At 38.5% G+C, this 25,785-nt stretch overlaps 2 protein-coding genes across 2 annotated transcripts in view; one reads left to right on the top strand and one right to left on the bottom strand.

The window, feature by feature from the left end:
- The window catches only part of LEKR1 (leucine, glutamate and lysine rich 1), a 336,798-nt gene that overhangs the window by 49,931 nt on the left and 261,082 nt on the right, over positions 1 to 25,785 (bottom strand). Inside the window, exons 16-17 of the mRNA XM_067737845.1 lie at positions 6,047 to 16,288; positions 2,534 to 2,598 (exon numbers count right to left, since the gene is read on the bottom strand). Coding sequence (XP_067593946.1) covers positions 15,875 to 16,288 — 414 coding nt within the window. The 3' untranslated portion in view covers positions 2,534 to 2,598; positions 6,047 to 15,874. The remainder of the gene's footprint in view (positions 1 to 2,533; positions 2,599 to 6,046; positions 16,289 to 25,785) is intronic.
- Positions 13,761 to 14,298, top strand: LOC137224249 (large ribosomal subunit protein uL29-like). The gene is made up of 2 exons (XM_067737137.1): positions 13,761 to 13,781; positions 13,999 to 14,298. The coding sequence occupies exons 1-2, from the start codon at positions 13,761 to 13,763 to the stop codon at positions 14,296 to 14,298; spliced, it is 321 nt and encodes a 106-aa protein (XP_067593238.1).

The raw sequence follows: 25,785 nt of genomic DNA, 5'->3' as shown, positions 1-25,785 counted from the left end.
GTACTATAAAGCCCTCAAGATTTTATCTTTCTTGAATTATCTAAAGGTAGGAAGAGATTCAATTTGTTAAGAGTCCTTGTTTTTGACACAAAGACAAATATCTGCTCCTGAGCTATACTTCACAAAGCAATGATTCATTTTAAAAACCTCTCAGGATCATGAATTCTCCAGATAGAAAAAAATGAACCTAAAAAAATGAACCTAAGTCTTGCTTTCTTCATTAATTTTAGTATGTTCTCTCTCTGCTGCTTCACTTTCGAAAAGAGGTATAATTACTATCTCTATGAGTCAGACTCGTTGCCCAGCACGTTAGAAAATTAAAAAATATTTTCCCCACATCACACCACAAAGTGAGGCCATTGTTCTCATGCAGTTGCTGATGTTCATTCATTTGCCAAAATGACTATACTGGAGGCTTTAAAAGCCATAGTGATAATGAAAAACCATGACTAGAGATTTTCCAAATGCCAATACATAAAGATAGTAACATGAACTTGATAAACTCTGATTTTCATTCTTTTTCAATTATTCGTAGATCAATAAGGGAGAGTCTGTTTCTCCCAGGCATGACGTAGCAGCAGATGCAGGCAGTTCAGAGTTGTCTTCTTAAACCATACCCCAGGTAGTTACTTAGGCATTAGGTATGGAATTCAGTCAATGCTAATTACAGAAGGAGACTCAGTATGTGTGAATATGTTATTGACGTAAGAGATTAAGGGATAATTGTAAGTAAGGAAAACTGATGTCATGACATAAAAACTATCCAGCTCAGGAAGGAGCAGAGTATAATAAAATATCTTTACACAGTCCATTTCTTGCCTAAATGCTATAAAGAGATAAAGGTCAAAATACTCTCGTTTTTTGGATAACAAATGTACTGTTTGATCCCAATGCCAAACAAAGACCACTTAGATCATCACTTCTTTCAACTCTGCCATGCTTTTCATGACTTCAAAAGGTGTTTCTGTACAGACTAACATGGAATTTACTTTTAATGAGAAATACAGGCTGCACAGTCACAGATTGTTTGGGGTAAGCAGGAGAGCTCTGCTAATACTCTCACCCAGCCCAGCGAATAGGTAGCATGTCCAGGCCTTTGCCATGTGCACCGTGGGGTAAAAGCAAATGAGATGGTGCATGCCCTTGGCCAACGGTGATAGTAAGTGAAACAGAGTTTGGAAATGCCTCCAAAGTGAGGGATGCTGTTACTAATTTTTGTCTTAATCTAGGCTTTTTTGATTAAACGTATTTTTTATATTCTTCTTTTCCTGAAGCCATGAATCTATACTGAATGAATTAGTGGAGAATTCATTCAACAGGCAATATGTAACTTATGTTCTTCACCTCTTAAAGAAATTTCTTTTTTGATCCATTTCTTTGTAAATAATTATGAGTTCAACAGTTTATTAATGACACAGTCATTGGAGATCCTGGGGTTCATTCAAAATGTGTTGGAGAATTGTTTAGAAGCGATTTGAAATCAGGTAACCAATGCTTTGTGGTCAAACACTGACTTGTTATCTGCAGAGAAGCAGGTTTTCATCTTCCTCTCTTTTTACAGTATTTAATGCAAGAAATTAACTATCTGGTACAGATGTTTCTTAATTTATCACCTCAGCATAGTGATTAGCACAAAGAGCTTAATAAATCTTTGTTGAATGAATGAATGAAGAGAAATAATATAAAGTTAAAAAGTATGGATAATTTTACTTAAAAATCAGCATTTCTTTTCAGGATTAATTTTAGAAAGCAATGTTTGTTCTAATTTGCTATGGACTAAAAATAACCAAAAAAATCAAAATAAATAAAATATATCCTGGGTATTTTCCAAACAGAAAAATATATTCTACATTAAACACTATATGGATTTGCTTCTCCCAGAAGCAGATGACTGGAGGAAATTTCTAGCTTTAACTTCTTATATTACAAAAAAAGAGAAAGGTGGTCATTGGAATAATGGTAAATGAGGCCACTTTTGTTTCTATCCTTTGGTTCCCAGACCTCTGTATTCTTCTGACACAGTGCTTTATAGAGGTCTTCAATTCAGCACATATACTGCAGGGAGGGGATGTCCCCCCATCTCCACAGAATATTTACTGCCTTTAGTTTGCTGAACTAGATATGCTAAAAGATTTACCCAGTGAAAACAACCAGAATGCTAGACAAAATAACAAAGAAAACACTTTTTAAAGGCATCAACAGATGGCACAGAAGTAAGGAATCTGCAGAAATCAAAAACAAGACAGAAGTAGCGACTTCGGGAGAGGAGAGCCAAAGCCAGCTCTCTCAATATTTCTGCCAAAACGTGGAAACCTTGAACTTTTTGGAAAATGTTTGATAGTGGAGGGGAGGAGATGAAGCCTTGGGCCCATGCAAAATTGGAAGTTTTATAGGAGACTCTCAGATAAAGCTGGAATCTCAAAGGGCTTTACCTTCAGTTCAAAGGATGAGTAAAAAATAACCTGCTATGCAGGAGACAGCCATGCATCTTGATTTGATCTTTATGCTGGAGGAGAGTGGGATGAATTCTCACCTGAGAATCTGTACCTGCAGCCTGGCCCTCATGTGGCTTTTTGTATGAATTTATTTTATCTGCATCTGAAAAATTGAAAGAAGAGAATTTTAATATAAGTGCTCCAAGAATGTTTGTATAATCAAGAGCAAATGCAAATCTTTTATGGAAGAATGCAGTCTGTACCCAGGTCTCAAAGAATTCCTATAGATAAAGTTCCAAGGAACTTAAGCTCACATAAAAACACACATAGGCATATTCTGCCCTTCCCCCCACCCCCCACAAGAAAATAAATCACCATGAGCGAGAACCAGCAGAAACAGGCAGAAAAATCAGATCTGTAAAGACGATCAGACACAATATAAAATAAGCATGTTTGGCATGTTTAAAGAAATGAAAAGTTTGTGAACAAGGAATAAGAGAATTTTTAAAAAAAAATCTAGCAGATTGGAGAAAAATTGAGTAAAACTTTTAGAATGGAAAACTGCTTTATGCAGAAAGATTATGAGGCCAAATGGAGGAAAGTCTGAGATGCAAGAACAAATGGTGAGCAAAGAAATTGACGAACATTGACTACATATAACAATAATAGTCATGTCTAATTTGTGAGGTTAAACAAACAAGATAGAATTCAAATATGGTCAAAATATAATATAAATTGGAACACTGTGAAAGTTGTAGTTATAATATTGTAAGGTACTTGTATTGTTTGGGTGAAGCATCAAGAGATTAAGTAAGCATGTTAAAATGTCTGGGTAACTCCTGGGACTTCCCTGGTGGTCCAGTGGTAAAGAATCTGCCTTCCAATGCAGGGGGCGCGGGTTCGATCCCTGGTCGAGGAACTAAGATCCCACATGCCACGGGGGAACTAAGCCTGTGCACCACAGCTACTGAGCTCGCATGCCTCAGCAAGACAGCCCACGTGCTGCAAACTGCAGAACCTGAGAGCTCTGGAGCCCACACACCACAACCAGAGAGAGAAAACCCGCATGCCACAAGTAGAGAGAAGCCTGTATGCCACAATGAAGACCTGATGCAGCCAAAAAAGTAAAAAATAAAATAAAATAAAATATTAAAAAAAAATGTCTGGGTAACTCCTAAAAATAGTTGTAGAGAGCATTACTTCCAAAGGGACAGAAGTAGGGCGTAATGGTGGGAATAAGAAAAAGAAACGAAAAAAGAAAATCTATTCAGAAGATGGCAAGTAAGAAAAAAAGAGAGAGAGAGAGTGGAAAGCACATAATAAGATGGTAGAAATACATCAAAGGAAGAAGAGCAAAGACAGAGTCTTAAGATACTTTGCTCCAAAACAAAACAATGGGAGTCCATACACACTCTAAAATGTTCATTCACTCTGTAATTTCATACTGTTAACAATGAAAAAAGAGCATAAATGACTTTTGAGAACAAAAGGCTTTAATTTCAACTATCTCAAGTACAGTAGTAGTTCAGCATATCAGAGACCATTCAGCTTATCAGAGACCAATGTTTCCCATAACAGGGCTTTTAATGGGATATCGGAAGGGGCTGCATCAAGGTCTTCTGTTTTATATTAACTTTATTTAAAGTTAAAAGAAACTTTAATTTTTGAAGATCTATGTCTCAAAAATGGACTTTTATAGACAATTTTTAGGAGCACTTTTATGATTACTAAATTTAGAACATGTTTTTATTCTTATAAATTTTGACCTTTGTCTTTATCTGGAGAGTTTTATCTTGTGAACAGCTGTATAATTTGTTATTTCTCTCTCCTTCTGTACCAGTCTTAATACTCTTTTTCTCCTTTGTCTGTGTTTAAAAGAAACTGCTTTTTTAAGGCTATAGCTAGGACACCATATTCTAGAAATAAATCAGGAAGCACAGGACCTAAAGACTTAATATAGAAAATGACATATTTTAAAAAAAGAAATGTGAGGCCTATAATATTTTGCTTCTACAGGATGCTAAATCACTTCCTAGAGGGGCCTCATAAGATTGTGCAGTAGATCTTTTCTTAGGTCTGTTTTGTTATTTCCTATATGCTACTTTCTTTCCTTTGTTCTGTAATGCTTTTTTCATAGCTTCTAAGCTGTTTCTTCCTTCCTTCCTTCTTTTCTGCCTTCCTTCTTGATTGCCCACTCTCAAATGAAGCTAGATCTTTATTTCAACAGATAGGTTACAGAGACATCTCTCAAGTTTGCTCTGGAATGAGGGTAACATCCCTTCTCAGAGACAAAACTTGGGAGTGGGGGGGAAGGTGATGTACCTGGTCCCTGGCCCAGTTTTCAGCTTACAGTGCCTATTTGCCAGTCCAGGCGTTGTCACTTCCTAGCTGTGTAACTTGGGTGAGCTGCTTAACCTCTCTATGCCTCAGTTTTATCATCTGTAAAAGGAAGCTAATAAATATGTCAACCTCACAGGGTTTCTCGGAGCATTAAATGAATACTTTTAAAGCCCTTAGTATTGTACATTGCCCATGATAAACAATAAATATCTGCTATTATCATTTTCTTTATTATTGCTACTGCTACTGCTACTACTACTACTAAACTGTTGTTACTGCTGCTACTACTACCCCTACAAGTACCGTCAGGTGTATTTCTCTACCTGGCTGCTCAGCCTCTGTTATGCTGATCCACTGCTATTTGAGAGAATCCCACTTCCTAGGGTACAGTGCATCACTGCCCATCTTTCCCTCCTCACCACCACTCAGACACGATTCCTCTTTTCTTTTAGGAATGGCCATCTCAGAATGTTCCCAGCAAAGTAGCTTGGGTGCCTTGAGGGGCAGCACCCATGTGGCACAGCAATGGGGGGCCAGGCTCTTGCTGTGACTTGGTTGTCTGTGTGCTGTGTGTATGTGACATTTCCTTTTCCATCACAGGGCTTTTAATGGGATATTGGAAGGGGTTGCATCAAGGCCTGTTAGATGCCATGCCATTTTACACTGGAAATCTACTTTCTGCTTTTAAACCAGGGACACAAAGTGTGGGCATAAGCCTGATACCTGTGAAGACCTCCTCTTTCACCAGGCAAGGAGGACTCCATGCTTTTTTATTCATGCCCTTTTGGTAATGAACGAAAACCCCTCAATCTAACCTGCAACGAGACCCTGATCCTAACCTGCGTTAACTCAAGGAGTATAATAGCCTCATTTTTACACACATTTAGATAAGTTAGAAGATCTGAGGTAAATTATTCCCTCAGGAGTACTAGGACTAAATCCAAAGGCAGCCAAGGAAAACTGCTGAGACAACATTCTCATCATATTTTCAGGAAAGTTCAGAACCTTTACAAGAAGAGCTGTCCTGAAACTCATGATATTACATTTAGAGTAAGGTTTGTATTAAACGTTTAATGACTGAGTTTCAATACTGTATGAATATACAATTTCTTCGTTAAAAGTTTAGCTGCTTTTACACTAAGGAAGGTCAGAAGAGGCGTAAACAACAAAAATAAATAAATGGACAGTTCCTAAAGATGTTGTGGTTGAAATACAGTCAGGATCATATATTCAGTCAGGTCACATGCCCTCAGACCCAGCCAGATGCTCACCCTTTCTGGTGTCTTTCCAACATCTGTCCCAATCCTGGAGGGGTTGGATGGTTGCAGAGACTCTGGGCATCTGGGGGCCATTGATAATTAAAGAGTGCACCTATTAAGTTAGTATTAGAAACATTTGGGACATCGGTAATTAAAGTAGGAATAGCAATATAGATTCTATATATATATGCTATTGAAATGCATTATTACCAGTTTAAAACATCAAATTACAGATGTTTTGACAAACATTTTCAAGGGCCTTTAATACATGAGCAAAATAAATTCTCATATTGGTTGTATGACTATATTTGATCATAAATAATAAAATCAAAACATGGAAAAATATCTCTTTCCATCAAATAGGGCCATCTTTCCCTACCAATATACTGTGTCCAGGGCACAAATGGTAAACACAAGTATAATCTCTTTTCCCCAAGTTAATGTAATGTACATATCGAGAATTTGACGACATTAACAATTATTGGTTCAGAGTTCCAACCATGTAGTTACAAAGAATTTAAGCCCTCCCTGACCCCAAACTTGATCTTTGTGTCTCACATTTCCCTTCACTGCTTCTCCTACTGCTGCCAGCTGGATATTGAAGGAGAACTTTTTCTTCTTGGTGATTGCAGGTCTGCCTTACACTGCATAAAGTGGATGGGCTTGGTCGGTTCTGGGGTCTCTCCGGTTAACAGTATATTAAGAGTTCCATGGGGACATGGTCGCAGAGAACCACAAGGACCCCACTGATGCTGCACTCAGAAATTTCCTCTTCTGTGATCTGGGCTCATGACCAGAAGAGGCAGGAGGTTGCTCTCAGGTCCTCTCCTTGACATTGGGAACTCTTGGGTGGAGGCAGGCCCAGGGAGGGGAGCCCAGCCTCTGTCTTGGATCTGAGGTCTGGGAGTCCAACCCTCTGACCTGAGGTACCCTACTAAGTTATGCCCAGAAGGTCTAATGCTTCAATGCAAACAAGATTCTGGTTGACTTGACTTGCTAAGTTAGAACAGTGGCCTTTAACATGGAGTATGTGTACTCCAGGGGTACTTGAAGGGGTTGATGATCTTGAGTTCATAGAGCTTCCTGGATTTCCCTAACTTATAAATATTCCTGTTGAAATAAAGTGTCATGCTAGAAATGATATTTTAGTCCACGCTAGGATTTTCTGAGTTCACATACAAGTAGATTGTAGCCATGGGAATTAGACAATTTTGGACTGATGGGTCTCTTTTTTTTATGCCTTGGCTTTGTCAAAGTATGCATTTGGACGACAGTCTCGTGAAAGCAAGGCGAAAATAACACTAGTAAGAAAGGCTGACTGTTAAAAATTCCCCTTCCTGCAATGCATTTAAATATAAGCAGCTCTTTTCAGGTCTTCTTTTTTTTTTAAAAAAAAAAAAGATAAATAAATAATTTATTTATTTTTGGCTGTGTTGGGTCTTCGTTGCTATGCGCGGGCTTTCTCTAGTTGAGGCAAGCGGGGGCTACTCTTCGTTGAAGTGCGTGTGCTTCTCATTGTGGTGGCTTCTCTTGCTGCGGAGCACGGGCTTTAGGCATGTGGGCTCAGCAGTTGTGGCTCGAGGGCTGTAGAGTGCAGGCTCAGTAGTTGTGGCACACGGGCTTAGTTGCTCCGCGGCATGTGGGATCTTCCTGGGCCAGGGCTCGAACCCATGTTCCCTGCATTGGCAGGCAGATTCTTAAGCACTGCACCACCAGGGAAGCGTCTCAGGTCTTCTTGATATTTGTCCCCAGGACACTTCCTTATCTGAAAAGAAAAGAAACTTTAAATAGCAAAGCAGTATAGGTTAGTGTCATTAATTATTTTAAATGTAATTAGAATGTTTTCTTAGACTATCAAAATTTTGGAGATATAATAGATAAACTTTCTATGACATCTTTCCACTTGGCACTTATTATTCTATGAAGTAGTTAAAACAATTTTTTACCAGATACTGTTTCAAATGTTTATTATAATACAGTAAAATCCTCATCTTATTTCATCATAAAATGTTTAATATTTTCTACATCCTACTAATAAAATGTAAGTAAGATCCTATGTACAGATCAATTATTTTTGACTACATCTACCTTCTTTTTCATTAAATGTATAGAGAAACATTAGATATTGATTCATGGTATCAAGAAATGCATTGTCAGCAAAACTTAACTTTTATACTTATTTGTCAAAATTTATAATATATTTATGTTATTTTTAATAGTAGTATATTAATAACTGTAGTAACAACTCAATCCAGAAGAACTTTGTAAAGTTATGTACATGCTTTTGTAGTAATTTAATATGATAGGAGAGCAATAAAAGGTTTACAATTATAAAAATATATTAAAGTAACAGTTTTAGTTTTAAATGTCCGTATTTATAATATACTGGTTATCATTACAATATCCTTTGCAACTATTTATATTTATGATGAAATGTTTTAGATGTCAACCTAAAAATGTGCAAGAGGTACATATTTAAAAAATTTTTTTTTCAGGGTACGTTGGCAAAAATATTGACCAACAATTCTGGAGGGAACATGTGTATTAAGTCCTTACCTAATCACTGCTATTAAATAAGGTAGTGGATTCTCTTCTCCCTAACTTCACCTCTTCTCACTAACCTCAGTTCTATACTGAGTACCATGTGCCCCTTGGAAGAATAAAAAGATTCTAACTTTGAGATCCCATGAGATCCCAGCTTAAACGTCAACCATTTAAAAAGTCTAGTAATAGGGCTTCCCTGGTGGCGCAGTGGTTGAGAATGTGCCTGCTAATGCAGGGGCACGGGTTCGAGCCCTGGTCTGGGAGGATCCCACATGCTGCGGAGCAACTAGGCCCGTGAGCCACAACTACTGAGCCTGCGCGTCTGGAGCCTGTGCTCCGCAACAAGAGAGGCCGCGATAGTGAGAGGCCTGTGCACCGCGATGCAGAGTCGCCCCTGCTTGCCACAACTAGAGAAAGCCCTCGCACAGAAACGAAGACCCAACACAGCAAAAATAAATAAATTAATTAATAAACTCCTACCCCCAACATCTTAAAAAAAAAAAAAAAAGTCTAGTAATAGAAAATGGAAACCTGGCTGCCTTGGGTTTTAAGAAATTCTGCTTTAAACAAAAGAAGTAGTCACTTGAATCTTGACAGTAACCTTTATTCCCTAGAAATTTAAGGTTCCAGATAGGAAATTACAACTGTAGAACTCATTCACTTTAAGAAGGCAGAAGGCAGAAGGTGCCTCTTTAGATTAATGTGTTAGACCACATCAAGCTCACTTGAGAGAAAGGTGGATGTATCTTTCCATGGTGCCCGATGCAAAGCCAGATGTTCGTATTTTTCAGAAAACAAATATATTTCCAATGTTAAGTCATATGAAAGCCTCTACTTAAAAGTGCTTCAATGTTCTAAATTATATGTCTGTCTAATTCTTGGGTTTGAATTATTATTATTTATGAGAATTAATAGTAATAACAAATAACCATACAAGTTAAATAACAGCAGTATGTATGTTAATAAAAAGTATTCAAAACTTTTTAACGGCAAATGAATTCAATCCCTTTCACTATTTTCTGGATTCAAAAAGATTAGAGAATATGGCCACCCTGTGGTATAATGAGATGAGCTGACTTAATGCTCACAGACAAGTGGGCATAGTGCCTTACTGTGTTAAATACAGATTTTGAAATTGAGAATCTGAATCAAATACCCATTCAGTTCTACCTTTAAAATAAACTGATCTTGGTGTAATACTGCAAGTTACTGTTTTATATTTAAGTGATTGAGAACTACTTTCAGGGGGAATAATGATACTCTAACATTTCCTTCATAATTCTAAGAACTTATCTAAGTATTGTTTCACAAGCCTCAAAAGAAAACCAGTATTGTTGAATTTTCTTTTGGTAATCAGATATCCAAATATATATCATTATGAGATTAAAATGTAAGGTTATTCAATGACTTGCCAATGATCAAAATGAAAGTATTTCTACTGGATTTTTTTTTTTTTTTTAAATAACAAATCTCTAGTTCTTTTCAGGCTCAGAAATTTGGGTGATGATATAAGCTATTTATGAATATTGGCTGAATACTGATTTCCTTTAATTCACTAGTTTTCCTGGAGAGTTACAGATTCACAGTCAATAGGCAAAGAAGTAGAATTGAGTGCACTGGAAGCTGAGATGTTGAATGGGTCCACAGGATGTGGGTGGCGGTGGTCTCAGATTAGGCATAAGGGAACCGAGTGTGGTGAGGCAATTTCCATCTAACACTAACACACAGCTCTTAGAGGCGGAATATGCCAGGGGCAACGGCACCACTGTGAGCAGTGATTCTCGTACTTTAACATGTATATGAACCACCTGAGGGTCTCATTAAAATCTGATTTCATGCAGCAGGTTTGGGTGCGAGCCCTGATATTCTGCATTTCTAACAAGCTCCCAGGAGACACTGATCCTGCTGAAGCACTTTGAGTAGCAAAAATTTAGAGCACTGATACTGTTCTTCCAGTGTAGAAATGAGATGTGTGGCCAAGAGTTGGAGGCCAAGGCTCTCTTGTCAAGTCAGCTGTTAAGCAACTATAAGAATGGAAAATTATTCAACATTTAAGGGACCTATTATCTCCTTCTGTAAAATTACAGGTCTGGACCAGAGGATGTGTCAGGTCCCTTCAGAACTATAAAATTTAAGGACTTTAAGATAATCTTTATTTTTATTTTGGCTGCTATCTTCTGTATTTTCCCTCATAAATGGTAAGCAAAAATCGGAAAGAAGTTTATTGCATTGTATCACTCCCAAAGCTCACCACTGAGTTGTGCTTTGCGTTCTTTGAGCCAAGATGATAGCTATTTTTAATGTCCATTTCCACATTCTTCTCTCATAATTCTTAGAACACTATTCAGATTTGTAGTTTGCTTTAAGGAGAATTCTTATGAATACTGAATCTGTGGGTTAGTTATCTGTTGCCCAAATGAAAAAGTAGTTCCTATGATTCCACATTTTCAGAGAAGCTGTAATATTCTTAAATAAAGGGTGATCCTTTAATTGGAACGAATTTCATACACTGCACCCCTGCTAAGTGGCAATGGCTGGTAATGGTTTCAAAGTGCATTTAACAGGGAACAAATTCTTTCCCTTCTCTGAATAGACTTTGAGTCAGCTGCTTCCTGTTTATTCCCATTATCAGCATCTTTATTCAGAATTTCATTAACTCTTGTTTGGACTACTTTACAAATATACCGATTGGTGTTCCACCTCCAGCCTTTTCACTCTATAATTATTCTAATACAGCCCTGCCAGAGCTATGTTCCCAAATTTCAACAAAGTGCATGCCACTTCTAAGTCAAAATCCTGCTATGGGCTCTTATTCAACACCTCCAAGCTCTGGGGTCAACCTACCTTTTTCAGGTTCCCACTACTTCCCTTCACCAAGTATTTTCTACATATCTATGACTCTGTTTATACATGTCCTCTACCTGGTATACCTTCTTCTATAAAACCCTCCTCCATTCTTCAAAACCTATTGTAAATTCCAATTCTTGCTTAAAGTGTTCCCTGATTCTTCCATCAAAAAGTTGAACTCATATAACACCTTGTTTTTGATTCTCTTCCCAACACCTGCTGCCCTATATTATAATCTCTGTATACACTTCCTCACTGCCCTCTATTACACAATTCTTGGGCATCTGTAGTACATCTTAATTACTGTTGTAACTTTCACAGTGCTTTTTCAATTCTCCATATCTGTTGAAGAAATGAGTGAATATATAATATAGTCTAAGTATTAAGGCTATATTATGCGGGTAAGGGGTTTTTAGTACATATTTTACTCACTTAATGGATATAAAGCCTTATACTATATAAATGCTAGAGCAGAGAGAAAACTTTCAATTTTCTGGATCATGGTAAATATTGCCATAGGATAAGTGTGTTTCAGATTCAACTACTGTTAAAATTTTTTATCTGTTAATTCAGAATATACAAAGATGATATAATTTATATTTCAGATTCTAAAGATGCAACACAATTACACTGGCCTTACAATTTATTATTACACAGGGTTAATATTTTCAAAAGAAAAAGTAGAATTTCTTCCTTAAGATACCACAGACACTGCCTTAGGAATGCTTCCATTATTGTCTGTCATGGTTTGGGATCATTAAAGGTGCCCTGCGCAAGTTACAGTATACACTAATTATTATCTTAAAACATGAAAGTAAAAAAATCCATAATTACTGTGGGATTTGTGAACTTAGGACACACACCAAATTGATTTCCCGTGCTCAGTAAGACTCAACATGATGGTTCGGAATTTTCAGCTACAGAGAATTAACCCTTTTAGGGTACTAGGTTGATCTATAAGTGCAATATTATAATCATCATAAGAACTTGAAAAGATAAAGCTTGAGAAAACTTGTTGCATAATCAAAAAGAAATTGGCTATAATCTGTAATATTACAAAAACTTTTAGACCAATAGAACATTAAAAGATCTTAGCTAACATAATTTTCAATATTAATTTCTCTTCCAGTCAATTCTATTGCCAGAAAATATAACTTTTAAGTAGTTCTGACTAACTATAGTCATTTAATTCAATAAACTTTTATAAAATAGTGCTTGAGAAATCTGTTAACTACAGAAAAATTCCCCCATCTTTGTCTACCAATCTAAGTTTAAGAAAAGAAACAAACAGTATTATAATTTCCTAAGGAATATTTTCTATGCTATTCTTTTCTTTTGACACCTATAAATTCTTCCACTGAAGTCATGGAAAATGTATGTCTTATAGGGAAATTAAAACTATTAGACTTAATATCCATTATATGCATTTGAGAGCCCTATTTTGCCATAACAGTCACTGGTTTCTTAACATTCCTGATACTCTTTCATGCCAGGAGTTAATCAGTGCAAAAATCAAGGAAAGTTTGAATGTGTTCTTAACCCTCAGGTTACGTACTCTAATGCTATTCTCTTTTCTAAGTGTCTTTCTTCAAAAGATATAAGCACACAACCTAGACTGCTTCAGATGGTCTAGGTTGAAATAAATGTAAATATTGTCTCTATGTTTATCCACGGAATTACCTCTCTGACATACGTGTGGAATATAATACAGCCTGACTGCAGATCATGATTCTATTCTCAGAGTGCCTATTTACCAAATTACTCATTGTAAAGGAAGAGTGTAACAACAAACTGAGAAACCAGGTTTTGCAATGGATGGTCTGTATGTCACTTTTGAAAAGCTTATGGGTGACGTTCTTTACAAATTTAAATATGTTCATAATTTAGAAAAAATGTAGCCCCATGGTTCCTGAAGAGAGAACTGAAATTGCAAGACTGTGGAAAAGCACGTATAATATGACAACAAAGACTGTTGCCCAAAATATTCTCCTGTGCTTTTACTAGACTTTCCACTAGCTTTTGCCATCCACCTTATGAGTATTTGTAATCTGAACATGCAAACACCAGATCAAAAACACTGAGGTCTGGTGGAGTAGTCTCCAGAGTGTGGCATGAGTACTGCTGGCATTATACAAGATAATTTTAGGGGGTATGTTAACAACATTTTGTATTTTAATAGATACATATTTATCTTAAAGTATATTAAACTCATTACTTTATAATTATTCCTCCTCGGGTCAAGCTTCCTTTTTATATAAATTTAAGTTTAAAAATTGAGTGCATTTAAAGAAAATATTAGGTAACCACACTGTAGGTGCTTCTGACAAAAGTCATGATGGAGGTTTGGGACTCTCTGGTAAGCAGAAAAGTGAGGTGGAAAGATTGGGTTTGGGTAGTAGTGGTTCTGGTTCTAGCTCAGTTACTAACTAGCTGTCCCACCTTAGCCAAGTTAGACTTCTTTGAGCATCTATTCCTTATTTGTAAAGAGACTGTTTCTCTTTCCCTCTAAGAAGCCAGCCGAGGCCGCTTGTACAGCCATGGCCAAGATTAAGGCCTGAGACCTTGGAGGCAAGGAGGAGCTGCTGAAACAACTGGAGGACCTGAAGGTGGCGCTGTCTCAGCAGCGCGTCGCTAAAGTGACAAGAGGCGCGGCTTCTAAACTCTCCAAGGTCCGAGGTGTTAGCAAATCCATCGCCCATGTTCTCACCGTCATCAACCAGGAGAACCTCAGGAAATTATATAAGGGCGAGAAGTATAGACCCCTGGAACTGTGCCATGTGACGCCGGCTGAACAAACCCGAAGGGAACCTGAAGGTCAAGAGGCAGCTGCGAAGGAGCCACACCCACCATGGAAGTGCGCGATCAAGGCCTGAGCATCCAGGCGTCAATAAAACACGAACAAACTGGCAAAAAAAAAAAAGAGAGAGGTTGTTGGGGTTGGCCTCTAAGATCCACTCCAGCACCACCATTAGATGACGTTATGTTCTCCTGTCAAATGCATTATAAGTACGCCAACCTCTGTAAAACAAAAGCAAGCATTGTTAAGACTTTATACACGATGTGCTCACTTAAACTAGTCGGGGAAGTTAGTGGCGCTAATGTGGAATTGTTTGAGGTTAAAACACCCTAGATTAGATCAATCCTTTGAAAGATTGGATATAAACTTGATTTTGATTAGTAACTTTACTTTTTTTGCACATGGAAGGGATTCCGAGTACCTTTGGATTCTCTCATCTATATGGTGGCCAAATAGCAGAGAGTTTTATGTGCCATATTTCACACATGTTAGTATCGTTCTAATCTGGGAGTAAGAAGCCTGGATATCTATGATGCAGTCAGATGAAGGATTTGAGTAAAATCAGTCATGGAAGAGAAATACACTATTATCAGATGGATAAAATGATAAATAAATACTAGCGTAAGGTAAAGAGTTGTGTTTTAAGAAACGGGAGGAGCCTGAAGCTTTAAGGTTACGTAAAATAGCTGGTCTGGTTTCTGGTTTTAGTTTTTCACTCTGAAAATAGAAAACATGTTAACAAGATGCCCATTTTCAGGGGTAATACAATTTGAATCCCAAATTAGCACTACGTGCGTCTACTAAACTGTCTTGAATTAGTTCTCTACACAATGGCTCCAGAATACTAGTTAAAATCAAAATCTGACCTGGAATACCAAAAAGCATTCAATGCAGAAAATCTCTACCAAGTAATATTTCCATGGCCAGCCTCCTTGTTATCGAAAATAATCTCTATAGTTTGAGAAATAAACCACTTTTTTCTTGAATTGGAGTTTCTGTCCCTTTTTCTAGAGGTTCCCAGACTGTCTTCCCAAAGATTACCTATCATTACTTCTGACCACACTTAAAAAGAAATTAGATTAACCAGTTAGATTGTGAGGTGAAAAAGAGAAAGTTTTGATTATGAAGAACTTTGTGAATATTTGAATAAGCATTTTTAAAATTATCAAATTAAGGATTAAGTCCTTTCATTTTCTATTTGGAATACTAATTACATCTATTTAACCTATTCAGTTCAACAAACAAATGAACAAACACCAACAAAACCAATAAAATCTATTATTATTATTTTGTGGAAGTAGATCTGCTTGTAATAGTGCAAAAAAGTAGAAAAGATGCTATGGGTGAAAAATTTTACCTATGATCTCTAAAAGGGCATATTCATAGAGCACATCGAAACACACAATACATAAATATAGAAATTGGCCCTCTGGAATACCAACAACTTCATTATCTGTTGCAGTTTCAAAGGCCTCTTGGAAAATGTGGTTTCACAATTCTTTAGCTTTTCCAACTGTCTTGTTAAAAATATCTGTAAGTATGCATTCTTAATCTGTGGTAGTAATTTGATCCTTTTCATCCTGGTACAGTGAGTTTCTGGACTCTGGGAAAGACAGGCATGCTGTGTGGAGCTGCTCCTGACTTTGGCTCCATCACTGCTGACTCAGTCTCCTCTGCAGAATGACAGCCAGTCTCTGCCGGGTCTCACTGACTGAAGACGTTCGACCCCGGGGAGGGTGTGGCTGGGCGAGGGTGGGCAAACCTGAGCTGCTGACCCTGCTGGGCTGAGTTGAGGCTGGGGAAGCGGTGGGTTTCGACACTCCATGCAGGCTGGGGATTTTGATTCTCATTTCGGAGTTCAGTCTTGCGAGCCTCTTCTCTCCCTGACTGCTGCTAGCTGCAACAGAGGAGGTTAGGCTTCCCTGGCTGAGGGAGCCTGGTGATAGGGGTGACTGTCCGCCGAGCTTCCTGAGCTCCACGAGCTGTTCTCTGGCTTGACTCAAAGCCTCCGTCAGTTCAAAGCGTTCTTCACACTCTCTACGCACTGTTTCCTGAAGAAAAGTGTTCTGCAATGAAAAAAAGGAAAGAAAAAGCAGCCCTAGCTTTAAACGGTGTACATATGGATAGTTACTGGCAATATAAATTGAGAACTGAACTGGAAATCAGAGGTCTATGTTCTTTGACAGGGACAAATAAGTCAAAAATGCAAATGACCTGTAAAGCTGGAAAGAACTTTAAGAGAACATTTGCTTCAACCCTCACAGTTTGCAGAAGAGGAACCAAGAGTCAGGGTCACTCAGATGATAGTGGTGGAGTTGGTGCTAGAACTCAGAATGTCCAATGCCTACTTCAGTGGGGTTTCAACCCCTCTGGGCCTGAGACAGTCTGTCCTGCACGTGTGACATCTGTAGTTAATATCTGTAGTGCAATTAAGTATGTTATTTTATTTATTTATTTATTTTAAACACATTTATTAATTTATTAATTTTTTTGGCTGTGTTGGGTCTTCATTGCTGTGCACGGGCTTTCTCTAGTTTTGGCAAGCGGGGGCTTGCGGAGCATGGGCTCTAGGCGCACGGGCTTCAGTAGTTGCAGCACGCGGGCTCAGTAGTTGTGGCTCGCAGGCTCTAGAGCACAGGCTCAGTAATTGTGGCACACAGCCTTAGTTGCTCTGCGGCATGTAGGATCTTCCCAGGCCAGGGCTCGAACCTGTGTCTCCTGCATTGGCAAGCGGATTCTTAACCACTGTGCCACCAGGGAAGTCCCAAGTATGTTATTTTATAATGAAGGGAAACTGCAGTACGTGACAGATAAAAATTGCTTGAATTATAAAATTGAAAGAATAAAATATATCAGCTCTAGCATTTAGATAATAAAATCAGTAATTTTATGTGATGCTTTCTCAGTAGAACTTAAATATACTGATGATCTGCTCTTTTGTAAGATATATATTGAAATAAAGAACAAAATCTGCTTTGAACTCCACTCAGCAATCATGTATCAAGTTACTAGAAGCTGTAGTGGATACAGTTCCTGCCCTCAAGAAGTTTGCAGCATCGTAAGTTTGAGCAGAGCTGCTTTTTATGTCCCCAACATTGGTTGGAGCCAAGGGTGGAAGCTATGAGGTTTAAGAGAAGGAAGAATTTTTTAATAGCCAGAGCTGTCCAAGGATACTCTGAAGGGTTGAATCTCACTTGACTGGGAGGTTTTGGAGCAAATTTAAGCTTCAAGCGTGTGACTAGACTAGAGATCATTGCAACTTCTTCAAATGATGAGACTCTACATTTCTAGTTGAAGAATGATAGCCATCTTTCATCTATGGAATTCATCAAAATTACTTCAAGCCCCGTGGTGAGAATTAGGTCTTGGATCTCCCTAATGTCCTGACATTCACGGCTGCAGGATGTCAAAAAAGAGATTGAAAGTAAACACTTCAAAATGGTATCCAAATAAGTAAACACAATTCAAGTGATTGTGCTGTAGGATTCTTCAGCTGAAAATGACTTTCCATCAGGTTAGCTTGTTTGTAAAAACAGCCAAGGCATTCCCAAGTCTGAGGCTCAGTGGAAAGCATCCTCCTAAGGGCTTACTGACTAATCTGCTGTCAGTGGAACTAAATAACAAAGCATCAGGGAAAGTAGCATCTTCCTGTATTTGAGTTTCTTGTGATTATGGTCAGAACTCCATCCGATTCCAAATTTGGTAATTAAAGTTGCAGAATATGGAGCAATTTCAGATTAACCATTGTACACTAATATTCTATAAAATCAGCGGCATGTCTGGGTCAAACAAAGCCTCATCATTTACATATATTAGTAATAGACATATGAGCCATATATTCACATTTTTTTTCAAATCATGGGGATTAATTACTTGCTTCCAGTTATTATTATTATTATTATTTTGGAGGAACAGGAGACCAAGGATGGTGTTTGTGGCTTTATCATCTGGTTCTCATTAACTCTTCCTGAAATACTTGTTAAAAAGGCAGGAGAGGGAGGGCTAGAGAAGAGGTTAATAAAGTGCCTTGTTAGGTGTCATCTCATTTCTTGCTCCCAACAATTATATTTGACAAAGAAAGACACTGAAGATCACACTGGTATGTAACTTGCTGAGAGTAACCCAGCTTTGAAATGGTGGGGCCCCTGCCTGCCTCCAGAGCCTGGCTCCAAGCGGCCTAGGCCTAAATTAATTGTCTAATTATATCAAGCATGCAGGGGCCATTTTGTTCCAGAACACTGAAGCAATAAAAACAGTAAGACATCACATCTGGTTTTGCCCAACTTTTCTAAACTTAAACTAAACTTTCTTTTAAAAGGAAGAAGCATCAATGCATTTTGTTCCCCACTAGTAAACAGGCAAAATGTATTGAAGTGATTAGATTTACAGGGCTTTAAATAAGTTAGTATAAAAACTCTCTTGATTAAGAAAGCCATGGGAGGGCTTCCCTGGTGGTGCAGTGGTCGAGAGTCCGCCTGTCGATGCAGGGGACACGGGTTCGTGCCCCGGTCGAGGAAGATCCCACATGCCGCGGAGCGGCTGGGCCCATGAGCCATGGCCGCTGAGCCTGCACGTCTGGAGACTGTGCTCCGCAGCGGGAGAGGCCACAACAGTGAGAGGCCCGCATAACGCAAAAAACAAACAAACAAACAAAAAAAGAAAGCCATGGGAAAGAGTTCACTGTATGTGAATATATAAAAGAAAAAAATTATAGAAGTTAACAATGCCGTCAATAAATGGGTGACATGAATAAAAGATACACAAATATGGAAGGATAAAATGATGGGTGATGTGATGACAACGGCTCTCATTAAAAGAAAAATAAAATTCAATCCATTTACTAAAATTAAATTCAGGGACTTCCCTGGTGGCCCAGTGGTTAAGAATCTGCCTGCCAATGCAGGGGACACGGGTTTGAACCCTAGTCCAGGAAGATCTCCCATGTCACATAGCAACTAAGCCCGTGTGCCACAACTACTGAGCCTGTGCTCTAGAGCCCATGAGCCACAACTACTGAGCCCACGTGCCTAGAACCCATGCTCTGCAACAAGAGAAGCTACCGCAATGAGAAGTACTCGCACCGCAACAAAGAGTAGCTAGCCCCTGCTCACCGCAACTAAAGAAAGCCCGCGCGCAGCAACAAAGACCCAACACAGCCATAAATAAATAAATAAATAAATAAATAAATCCAAGTCTCAAAGGAAAGGAGTAGTGCTCTATGGAAAACATCCATAAAGCAAGTCAGTTAAAAGCTATTTTGGGCAAGTGACACTACACTGAAGGAGGAAATGGAAAGGTGGAGCAAACCCAAAGATGTCCCCATAACAAGTACAGTGGGAGCACCCATTCTACCTGTCAACTCCAGATTGAATTTTGGAAGAGCTGCTGACCATCTTAGTCTGGGGCCCACTGCTCTGGAACTCATCCTTCTTCAAGGCTATTAGTTTCCAGAACAAAGGACAAATTCTCTCTTTTCTCTTATTCCCCAAACCAGGAGAACCTCTAAACTGAGAACAGGATCCAAAGATAGGACTTCTATTTTTATCTTTGTCATAAACACTATGAAATCTCAGATGAGTCTTACAATATCTGTATATCCTTTGCTACCATTACTTCCTCCTTTAAAATCTGGATTATAACTCAGTTTTGTACAACATGTAGTTCAGATGTTAGAATTTATTTAATCATGGAATAAACAAATGGAAATAGAACACATCCAGTTTAGGGGACTGCTATTTCAGAGGTGGAGTGTGTGTGACAAGGCATGACAAGAGCACACGTGGATGTGGCCAGAGTCAAGGAGACACATTAGTGGAAAATTCCATCATATATGGAAAAGAATCATTCACTCATGGTTAGATCGCTTTCAGCAATTTAGGCAAAATGTTTGTCTTTTGGGGATGTTGATCTTTTTGTAAGGTTGTGTTGCTGCAGAATTTTAATACGTGTTTTCACTGAACAACACAGGAAAATGTCTAAGATGGAATATGTTCAGTAAGACTGAAAATCATGGGCAAACATGAGTATAATCAGTGAAGCTATAGCATCCTAAATGTTTTAGGTAAAAGTATCTTGGCCATATTTTAGCATGGTAAAATAGTTTTATCACTGGATTGCAACTAGACTGTAAGTCAAAATGGAAAGGGAGGCATGAGTCAGGTGAAGAGGGACAGTGAGTACAAATTCCTGGCAGTGAGAGAGGGAGAGTCACATCTCGGGATGACACATGGCTTAGTGTGACTCAAGGGCAGAGTGCAGAATGGGAGGAGAGACCAGGACTGAGGCAGGCAGGAATAAGCAGGATCAGATCAAGGACGACTTTGACAACCTACAAATATTAGAGTTTTAACTTAATTCTGAGGGCCACATGGAATCATTGAAAGGTTTATTTCAAGCAGGGGGCTGGCATTGTCAAATCTGCAACAAAGGAAGATTGCTTTGCCAGCTCAGTAGAAAGTAGCCCTGAGTGGGGCAGGATGGGAGGCAGGGAGGATAGGAGGCCAGTTTTCATGGAGGAGGTTCCTATCCCGAGGGCCCCTTGGTTAGGGTGGTCTAGGAGAGGGGGAGCTAGCATTCCTGGGTCCTTAACCTCTGCCAATTGGTTGAGAGCATTATCTATAGATATGTCTACAACATTTTCAGATGAAGGCCACTTTGACTGGACTTAAAATATGGCTTAATTGCATTCCCACTGGGAAAGTAAATTTCAAAATGAAAATATAAATTAGCTTCACCATCTGTTTGAAATTTCTAATATTAAAAAATGGCCAATTTTCCCCACTCTTTGCAATGTAAGAGTGGTTTATTTTTATGTTTGTTTTCATTTTTATCCTTAGAGACAGCTGGATTGGTTTAAATTCCAAAAACAGTGGAAGAAGCAAGAGAAAGCTTTGCTGGGTAACTTGATCATTCTGAAGGTGAGAATTCCATTTGTGATGGCAATCAGCTGTATTTAGCATAATTTGGGGGGAACATGCCAGGAAGGCAAGTCCTCAGTGAAAAAGAAGCACAGATGGGTGCCTTTGTTCATGCTTTATCACACCCAGTTAGGTCTGAACCAGTCATGCGTTGATCAGATTACAGTTTCCACCAACCCAAACTAGATCTATCCTAGGCTGGCCAACTGGGTGGGGAGCTGAGGCGAAAGGAGACTGTGGAAAAGGTGTGGAAACCAGAAAGATGAGTAGGAGTTAGCAAAGGATGTGCCCAAACTTCCATTTAAGGCTTCTGTTCAACGAATCTGATCAGCCCCAAACACTGCAGAAAAACAGTGGAAATGGCCCTTTGGAAAGGCATGAAGGAGAATCTGAATAAATTTCCAGGAAAGAAGCAAAACAGATGTCAGACAGGTGTTCTTAAAATTGTATTTCAGTGCTTGCAAACATAATGGACACTGTGAAGTAACTATGGCAGACTTCAAACCAGAAGTAGAAACAGAGGGCAATACTCCCTTGGACTGATAGGCTTCAAGAGCGGATTTTGAGGATGGAGAGGAAGAGCCCATGAAGACACAGTGTTCAGAATTTACTTTCTAAGTCAGTAAGCCAACTTTAATTGAGACGTAATTAGTATTAATTAACTACAACAAAAAACAATTTCTCTGTATTTTTTCCTCATTCTGTCAAATTTCTGTCATCCATACTCTGCATCAGGGCTGACTCTCCAATACGTGGAAGACAGTCTTGCCTAGATCTGCCTCTCCACGACTGGAGATCCTCAATCTGAGCCCTCTACCCCTGCCAACCAACCCTAGGAACAGCCCCTCCGCACCTACACCCCATCCTCTCCTGTTCCCTGTGGAGCCAGAAGTTAGAGAACCTCCCATTTACCCCTTTACTCTTTGGAAAAGACTCAGATGTTCTCTTTACTCAGGCCCAAATTGAGAGCTACTCATTTTTTAATTTACTAACTTTGGTTTCTCATAAATGGAGTTACCAGAGAAATGTGTAGCATTTTCTCTATATCAAATAAATACAGAAATACAGTAAATGCATATCTTAAAACTAGGCAAATCCCTCTTGCAGAAAAGCTATTTATGTTTTCAAATGTATGTATTCCTAAATTTTAATTAGACCCATCCTTACCAGATGTATTAGTAAACTTTCCTAAATAAATAGGTTTTTTTTTTTTTAAATAGGCTTTACATTTGGAAAATATTCAGAACACCAAAAAATTTAAAAGTCATCCATAATCCCCCCAATTTTAAAAAGCTATAAGAAATGAAACCTCTGCCCATCTCTTCTTATCCCCCGGTGGTGACCACTGTAAATAGTTTGGGGAAAATTCTCCCTTCACTTTTTCCTGACATTTCTCTATGTATGTGATCCTATAGAGAAACATATATACTCTCCTTTTTTGTTTTTTAAAGAAAAACAGATCCAGGATGCCAAGAGATGGTCAGGTGAACCAACAGAAACAGCAAAAACAGCTGTTGTAAAGAAAGAAAGCAAATACACATCTACAATGCATTAGCCACAATTCTGACATCCAAAAAGCTCAGTAAAGAAAAATGTGTCTAACTTGTAACATTTGGTAATAAAATCTGACTGGACTGATAGTCTTGTTATTTCACTCATGGGGCCATTCCTGTGTTTCACTGCAGAAATATTAATGTCACTGCATGGAAGAGGCTACTCTAGATCTCCAGGGGCATGTGCATTTTGTTAACTTTCTAAAATTCAAAGTTGAATTCCAAAACCTATCTGAAATCAAAGTTCTTATACAGGAGATTGTGAGCCTAAGTTGCATGCTCCTTTCCTTAGACACTTTCTTTCCTTACAGTCCTTGTTAGTCTCCTCTTTTCCTCCTACCTCACTAGCTATTCCCTCTCTGTCACCATGGCCTAGTCTCCTCCTCCTCCCAGCCTCTCACAGTTGGAGAGTTCTCCACCCTCTTCTTTGTTACCTCATGCCCTGGGTGATCTCATTCAGCCCCAAGGCATAAGTATCAGCTACACGTGGATGTCTCCGAAATCAGCATTTCTAGTCAGCCTTCCCCTGAACATACCACCCATTCAACACCTCCATTTGGATATCTAACATACATATTAAGGTTAACATGTCCCAAATCAAATTCTTGACATTCCTTCCCAGTTGTATTCCTTGACCAGTGTTTCCCATCTCAGTAAATGGCACTTTCACTCTCAGTTGTTGAGATTCCAAACTCTGGAGTTATCCTTGACCCTTCCTAGTCTTTCATATCATCCAACCCATCTCCAACTTCTGTTGCCTCCATCTAGGAAATATATACCAAATCTGGCCACTTGTCACCTCCTTTACCACGATGACCATCAATGCTTTTCTAGACCTTTTCAAGGACCTTGTAATAGGTCTTTCTGCTTTCATTTTTGCCTCCCCCCACCACCTTGCAACCTATTTTCCACAAAGCAGTCAGAGTTATTCTCTAAAAATAAGTCAGATCATGTCACTCACTTGTTCAAAATTCCCAGGTAGCTTTTCATCACACTTAGGAAAGAATCCAAAGTCTTTACTGCCTTCAAAGACTCCACATGAATTGGCCCCTCCAACCTTGCTTTCTACCACATCCTCCTTGCTTACTAAGCACCAGGAATGCTTGCTGACTTCCTTGTGGTTTCTTGAAGGTTCCCAGGATGTTCCTAGCCACAGGGCCGTTGCACTTCCTGTTCGCTCTGCCTGGAATGTTCTTTTCCTCACTTCAGGTCTGCTTGAATATTATCTCTTCAGAGAGTCCTCTCCCTCAGAAAGTATGCCTTTACCCAAATTAATACTTCATCTTAGCATCTATTAAAAAACAACTATTGGGGCTTCCCTGGTGGTGCAGTTGTTGAGAGTCCACCTGCCGATGCAAGGGACACGGGTTCATGCCCCAGTCCGGGAAGATACCACATGCCGCGGAGCGGCTGGGCCCATGAGCCATGGCCGCTGAGCCTACGCGTCCGGAGCCTGTGCTCCGCAATGGGAGAGGCCACAACAGTGAGAGGCCCATGTACCACAAAAACAAGAAAACAACTATTTACATGTTAAATGAGTGCATAAACAACTGCATTAGACCTATAATGAAAAAGGATATATATGTATATAATATATATATATACATATATATATATGTATATATATATATATATAAAACTGAATCACTTTGCTATACACCAGAAACTAACACAACATTGTAAATCAACTCTACTTCAATAAAAAAGTAAGATTAAAAAAAACAAAAACAGCCACATTAGGCACACAGATGTATACCCAAGCTTGCCTCTGGGATTCTGTGGGTTCATGGAGGAGCTCTCCTTTTGTTCAGACTTGAAGAATAAACAGAAGTGTGTCAGGCACCTGTTACTGAAATTTAAGCTAGAATCTGCTTTGTCTTAATTTCTAAATTTCTCATAATCTTAAAAAATATCTCATTAAGCTTCGTATTCTGTTGTTTATTTGCTTTACTTATAACTTTCCTGGTTCTTCTTCTATACTCTTGTCCTTTATCCTTTCCTCTGCTGCTCTCTCTATCAGGTCCTCTTTATAATTTACTCCTTTCCATTATTTTAAATTATTTTTTAAAATTAAGGTAATATATTATGCATAGTTAAGAATTAAAATACTATAAAATTATAATGAAATAAAGTATTCCTTCACACCTACAAGTTCTGCCTCCCAGGAACAACCATTTTCAGGTTTTTAAGCTGTTTCTTATGATATTTGTCTCCATAGTCCTAAATAATATCATTATACAGCTATCTCATAGTTTTCAGTTTTGAAGTCGTTATCTACTGATTTCATAGAATGAAAGACAAGGATTTAACTTCCTATTTCAACTCGTAACAGTTGTTTCTCTTCCCCCCATTAGGAGATGTTTCTGCTCCTTTGGGAGAAGCTTCTATCACAATTTTATTGGAAAATCTTCCCAATTTCTATAGCAATTTTCAGTCAAATCTATATTACACCTTATATGATTATAGTATAAAAATATTATGCACATCTTAGCCACGCAGTGTACTATGATTACATTTTCTTTCTTGCAAAGTTTCCTTCTAGAGTTTATTATTATCCCGTTACTTATCTGCTTAATTTTCTAGGTGTTGATAACTAATTTTTCACCAAACCTACTTACAGACGTGTAAATATCCTCTCAACATGTTCAAGCGCTCCATGTAATCTATCAGTTCTCTTTTTTATCAGAGACATACTTCTAAAAACCCTCCATTCTTCTGCAGAGCTCAACCTGGCTATTCTCTAAATCTGTTGCACTGCTGTCATCCTTGGATTTCTTCCCGCCATCATCCTGGGGAATCCCTCTACCTCTCTCCTGTGCTGGAACGCTCATTTCCTGATTCCTGTGTCTTCTCCCTTCTTAGTTTACTCCCTCTTTGTGGTGTCGTATATCTTCTAACAGCTTCCTGAGAAAGGCTGCAAAGGAAGTACCGTTTTTGAGAACTTTAATGTCTGAAAATATCCTTGACACTTGCATTTAATTGATGATTTAGCAGGATATAGAATCCTAGGTTGGAAAAAATTTTCCTTCAGAATTTGGAAGCCATTGGCTTCTAGTTTCTACTGCTGTTGTAAAGATGCCATTTTGATTTCTA

The sequence above is a fragment of the Pseudorca crassidens genome, chromosome 5, assembly GCF_039906515.1.
Source record: "Pseudorca crassidens isolate mPseCra1 chromosome 5, mPseCra1.hap1, whole genome shotgun sequence".
NCBI classification, from domain to species: domain Eukaryota; kingdom Metazoa; phylum Chordata; class Mammalia; order Artiodactyla; family Delphinidae; genus Pseudorca; species Pseudorca crassidens.
Note: the sequence above shows the minus strand (reverse complement) of the source record. Positions and strands in the feature narration are given on the sequence as shown.